Genomic DNA, 6473 nt, shown 5'->3' on the forward strand with positions numbered 1-6473 from the left:
ACTGCTCGCGGTTTCTGTACTGATCTTGCCGGTACCCACGTCCCTCACGCCGCGGGGGCGATCTTGGGCTGTGAGCCGACTGAACTGTGTCTGCCATCACAGATCTGCAATGAATTCTATTCTGCGACTGAGACACTGCTGTGTTCTGTTCTCCTGCCGCCCGGAGTAAAGCCCGGATCTGCATCAAACCTCTGCCAGCTTCCGACTAGGATGGCTGAATCGACTCTGCTATTCGGGCTGCAGCTGTGAGATTTTGAATCGGAGTTCGCTATACCTGAGTTGAAGGCGGAAAAAGCTGTCGTCGACTGGACTCAGGACCGCTGCCGAGCACGCTCGTTGAGTGCATTTCGCAGGTTTTCACGTCGAGTGCGCTCAGCCAAGTTGGCCAGGCGCGCCTCCACCAAGGCCCGGGCCTCGGGGGTTTCTCCAATGATAGGAGTGTGAAGTGCATCCATATTGCAGTGGCGAAGCTCTTCCCTCTGCTGAGAAGAAAGGGGCTGGGGCGGTACTCCTCCTGAGCGCGCGACAGATCGCCGCCGCCATCGCCACCGTCGTCGCGTGGGAAGCCAGGAGGACTGCATGGTTCATTGACCATCAAGACTTCTGCCGCGGGATCACTGCTGTCGCACTCAGATGCAGTCTCGACGGAGCCAGTCGACAGGTCGAACAGGCCGTAGAGAGTTTCGTCGGGCTCGATTGCCGTGACTTGTGGGGTGGCCGACTGACGGGCCACCGCATGTCTCACCCACCGCTGGAGCCGCGACCGACCAGAATGTTTGCACCGGCAAACAGCAGGGAGCGAGGACACCACAGGAGCCGACCGATACTAGGTCAACGGCTGCCGGAGAAGGACGCTGCGGACGCACGCACGAAAGTGCGTCGCCCCACGGACGGGGAGCACCTCGACGTCAAGTGGAGCCTCTTGAAGCCAGGCGGAGTCATCGGCGACGAAGACGAGCGCACCGAGACGGATCTCGCAGCCCTCAGCCAATCCACCGCCAGAAACCATGATGATGGGAATCGGAAAAAACGCAACTTCACCAAAAAGTCGCTAAGACACCTGCCCCATGGTGGGCGCCAACTGTCGTGGATCTAAGACTGACAGTAGAATGGGGGGTAGGTATTAGGGAGGCAAGATCCTAGCTATGGCGAAGTTGTACACACGAGTTTTACGAGTTCAGGCCCGTCGTGGAGGAAGTAATAGCCCTACGTCTTGGAGCCCGAAGGCGGTCGACTGAATTGTGTGTGTGTGTTACCGGGGGTGCGAACCCTTGTGCCAGTGGAGGGGGGTGGCGTATATAGAGTGCGCCAGGACCCCAGCCAGCCCATGTTACAAGGAGTTCAATGTACATAAAGAGGGAGCGTTACAGGTAACGTCCATAATAAAGTGATATAAATGATCATTAAGTCTATGAGTAACGCCTGACCGTTGCTGTGCAGAGTGACTTTGTACCTTCTGTTTGTCGAGTGGTTTCTGTTACGGTCGAGTGACATAGAACCTTCCGAGTGGAATGCTTCTGGTCGAGTGGATGCTGTTATCCTTTGAATACCTCTGACTTTAAGGTGATGTCCTAGGGGAGGGTGTCTAGGTCAGGCCTATGACCCTACCCTAGGTACATAGCTTCATCACCCACTACTTTGATCACACCACCTGTTTTAGAGGACTATGTTCACGATTTGACTTCGCCATGTTATCAAACGAATGCAATAACAACAATTTTGAGTGCACCCATTGAACTAACTGTTGATGCGAAAGAACTATGTGAATCAGGGAATAACTCTAATTTGGATCAAATACGTTTGAAAATAATTGTGCCAATGTTTAATCATTTTGATATAACCTCCAATCTTGGTGATGATTCCGTGTCGAATAACTTGATGCATGTTTGCTTATTTAAGCATGTTATAGCATGTAATTTCGAAACGATTAAAGTTTATTCACCAATGTCGGGATGGTTTAATGATAAGCATTGTCAATCTTTTGATATGAATAAGAGCTTCACTTATATGTGCAAACTGATTTGCAATATTTTCATGCCTTTTACTTCTTGTGATAATATATTGGCTTTATATTTCACAACTTTTGAAGGGTGCTCTTGTATAACTGTGTCACATGTGTCCCAACTAAGATCAGTAAAAATGGATGACATATACATATACAACGTGTACACCTTGTCTCTTTTGTTAGCCACATTTCAGACTAAGCAACGCCGAGGACGGGTTTGTTTTCAAGAAGGGGAGGATGATGAGGACATGGCTACCACAGTTACACACATATCCCCTGCTATTTTACATCTTGGAACAATTGCTAGAGCTCACATACGCCAATTAAATTATCACGTACTTTCGTTTCTTGGTAATGTTTCTAGTGTTCATGAGAATATGATGCTTCCTAACTTAGATACATTTGTGTTGTTTGCAATTGAAGGGCCTAGCACGGACAAGAAGGATGAACATTGGAACATCGTCAAGCACGGAGATGAAGGTGCGTGCGAAGAGAACAAGAATGGAGGTTCAAGTGGAGATTTCCGGACTTTGAAGCCACCATGATGACATACAAGAAGATGGATGAAATATACAAGATGGCCTTTCATAAATTCCATAGCTTATTATTGGTGTTGCGCCACCTTATTTTGGGCCAGGCCCATGTAATCTTGTTTTAGACTCCATATTGTAGGGGAAACGACTTAGGAGGTGATTTAGTCCCACATTGCCTAGGGTGGACGAAATCCCCTCTCTTTTCCCTATAAATATAGCCCTTAAGGCACCGTTTAGACTTGGCATTTATTTAGTTAAAAGTTAGCCATCGCTGCAACTTCGTGTACTTCGTTTGTGTCCAACGACCAGACAAAATCCGCTTATGAAACCCCACTTTTATCAATACTTCATCCATATTCGCAATATTCCGATTGCTTAATCATATTCTTGCTTGTTCTTCGATTGCTTGCAGGAATAGACCTTTGTGGTCAGGTTGATCGTGCTCCGGCGTGGTCAATAACCTCTCGGAGTTGGTTTAGCAATTACTAAGGCGCAACGTCATGCACGTTTGTAGTCGGATCGTCAAAGTCGTCTCCACCAAATCGATAGTTATCATCTCATCGAAAGATCAAGACACCCTCGCCTCTATCAATCGGGCCACCCTCGGGGGTGAAGTTGTTCATCGGGTTCCCACCTATCACTTGTCCACCAGGATTCCTTACCGTAAGCATCGTGTTATCATGGTGTGAGGATGTTCCATTGGATGCGCATGGTAATTTACAATGGACCACTTGGAGCACCCCTACAAGGTTAAACTTTTCAGAAGCCGTGCCCGCGGTTATGTGGCGACATGGAAATCTATAATATCAGGTTGAAAAGAACTTGACACTAAACTTCAAATAAAATACACCAACCGCATGCATAACTGTGATTGTCTCTTTTTGAGGGTGTTCAGGAAGAGAACGCAGTGGGGTTATGAATGACTCATAAGTAGTTCAGGATCACTACTTGATCGTTACTAGTTTGTGATCATTATGCGTAGTTTACTCTTGTTACTCTTGTACTCGTAAGATAGCCACCATACAGATGCTTAGTGCTTGCTAAAATCTCACCACCTATCCATTCCATACTCATTAAGCTTTGCTAGTCTTGATACCCATGGTAATGGGATTGTTGAGTCCTCGTGGCTCACAGATGATGTGGACATGGCCCCTACGATACGACGAAAAATATTATTTTTTAGGTGATTTCTATTCAAAATTATTCAATAATTTATTTTCTTTTCCATAATAAAAAGACTTCACCATTTTTTCTTTTATATGTCATTGCAGAACATTTCCACAAAGCAAGAATTAAATTACGAGACCGGATGATGCATCAGTTATATACAGAAGATTTATTCAAGCCACGAGTTAAGATGCGACCGGAAATCAAATAACTATATGTGTGTGTGCATATGCATGTACAAGTATCACATACAGCCATGTATTGATGAAGGATTATGCATGCACCTATGTATAATTCCCTAGTCGTAAGAAGGAATAAAGGACGTGGTGCTAATCACAAAGAAAGAAGGACGTGGGCCTAATGCACATGCAGCCCAAAAGACAAGGTGCAGTCAAAGCCACAAAGTCCCAGAGAGCCAAGACTAGTCTTTTCGTCTCTGGCTAGGAAACAGACCTGTGTGTCTATCGGTCGAACCATCAAGGGTCGGTTTGTATCTATGCCTATGTATTCGTCTCTCCGTCTTGATTTTAGCCTTGGGTTTTGTTTAGAGAAGTTTAGCTTTAGCTACTTTTATTTCTCTTCGCTCGTAGCGGCTAGTGCGACCATCAAGACATCCTAACGGAACCCCAAATTTTCATCTTGTGAGATTTATTCCATCTAGCATATTGGCAATTTCGAGATTGCTTGGCTATTATTTTCTTGCATGTTCTTCGATTTACTTGCAGGAAAAATCTTTCGTGGATAGGTCGATCGCGCCGTTGGCTCGGTCGATAACGCCGTGGAGTTGGTTCAGCGATTGCCGTGGATATCAATCGTGTACGGTTCTCCTTGTACGATTGGTAGTCGGGTCGTGAGGGTCAAGTCCCACCCAAAAATTGTAGTTATCTCTCTCATTGAAAGTTCGGGTCCCAGTTCACATCAACAGATTACTACAACAACAGTTGCAGGTACAGGTAATGCGATGATCTGACGTGAGAGCGATGCTTGCTTGTTTTGGAGTTCTTCTGCTTCTTCTTCTTTGATCAAGGGATAGGTTCCGGGTCGGGAGCCTGGGATTAGCAGGGTAGATGTCATTCTTATTTTTCATTTGATTTCATCCGTAGTCGGATCCCGCTCTTCTTTATGGTGATTGCTATGTATTGATGTATCGATGTTTCATGTTGTAGCTTGTGGCGAGTGTAAGCATGTATCTGGTATTCTCATCTATCTAGTACATGGTATGTTGTAATGATATCCACCTTGCTATGCGCCCGAAATGCGATTCTGCCCCAATCATGAATTCATCACGTGCCCAGGATAGAATAGCATCTTGGGCGCTACAGCAGTGGAGGCAGAATTCTTGGCATCGGTCTTTTTCTAGGCTTCCTCAAGAACAAGTGTAGAGCGTGTCTGAAGGAAGGCTGAAAACGACACTTGGAACGAAAGGACCGAACGCAGGTGTGAGTGTTGTTTTTTAGGCCGCGAAGCAAGCTCGGCACGAGGGTATCGTCGCTGACCGGCTGCTTGACATCATCAAGTGCATCGGAGAGAGTCTTGAGCTTGGCACGGTAGGCGGAGATCGTCATGTCCCCTTGAGTTGTGTTGCAAAATTTTGCGTCGAGAGCCAGAGCACGACTCTTCTTATTGTCTCGGAACATGTTGGCGATGGTGTCCCAAACTTGCTTCGTGATGGAACCTGGTTTCATGATGATGTCGAAGAGCTCGAGAGAAATCGAGGCATAAATCCATGAGAGGACAGTGAAGTCATCGCGACCCCAATCAGAGGTGAGGGAGGTATCCGATGGGGTATTCTTTGAGAGAACATGATTGGAGAGACCATAGCGACCGAGAGCGACGAGGAACAGCTCACGCCACTTGGCGTAGTTGGAGTCGTGGAGATCAAGTGTGACGGGGATGAAGGTCTTGATGGAGGTGGCATACGTGGAGGCCCCAGGGGGCGGCCTACCCCCATTCTTCAGCTTGGCGTTGTAGTTCATCCTTGCGGGTCCGGATGATGGACTCGCGGTTCTTGAGTTCCTCCTCAAGCTTCTGGAGATCATTGTGAAAGCACAAGTGCTCCCTGGGTGATTTTGGTAATTAATGACAACATATCCCTTATTGGACTAATACTTTTATCCAGTATATTTCAGATGAGTTCAACAAATGGAGTGGCGTGGACAAGAGGATGTGGAACCCCTTCTAGATGCTAAGGACAGAAGATTGGCAAAAGCTCAAGACTCTACATTTTCATTTTAGCAATCCAAGATCACATTGAGTCCATAGGAAAAGCCAATACTATTAAAAGGGGATGAGGTGTTGCTTAATGGCTTGCTTGCTCAGAGTGCTTAGTGATATGCTCCAAAGCCCTCTTCCACTTTCTCATATCCACATATGTCCCAAACCAAAAGTCAAACTCGGCCCTACCGATTTGATCTATCCGGCACCACCGAGTTTACTTAACATAGCCACTGCCAGAAACCCTAATCAGTTCGGTCTCACCGATGGGATCCCGGTCTCACCGAGATGGGCCTGCAAACTCTCTGGTTCCTGTTGCAATATTTCGGTCCTGCTGAGATTTGTAATCGGTCTCACCGAGTTTGCTTGACCAACTCTCTAGTTAGCTTATTACCAAAATCGGTCCCACCGAGTTTGTGTAATCGGTCAAACTGAGATGAGGTTTTACCCTAACCCTAGCACATCGGTCCCACCGAGTTGATCATATCGGTCCCACCGAAAATCCTAACATTCACATTTTGAACCATATTGGTCTGACCGAGTTTAACGATTCG

General features: G+C 46.6%; 1 protein-coding gene across 1 annotated transcript; it reads right to left on the reverse strand.

Moving 5' to 3' along the window:
* Positions 1-4727: 4727 nt before the first annotated feature.
* Positions 4728-5681, reverse strand: LOC109732154 (uncharacterized). Its single transcript, XM_020291351.1, has 2 exons — positions 5202-5681; positions 4728-4754 (listed from the first exon to the last, which is right to left on the reverse strand). Exons 1-2 carry the CDS (start codon positions 5679-5681, stop codon positions 4728-4730), a joined length of 507 nt encoding a protein of 168 aa, XP_020146940.1.
* Positions 5682-6473: the final 792 nt, after the last annotated feature.

This window comes from Aegilops tauschii, chromosome 5, assembly GCF_002575655.3.
Source record: "Aegilops tauschii subsp. strangulata cultivar AL8/78 chromosome 5, Aet v6.0, whole genome shotgun sequence".
Classification (NCBI taxonomy): Eukaryota; Viridiplantae; Streptophyta; class Magnoliopsida; order Poales; family Poaceae; genus Aegilops; species Aegilops tauschii.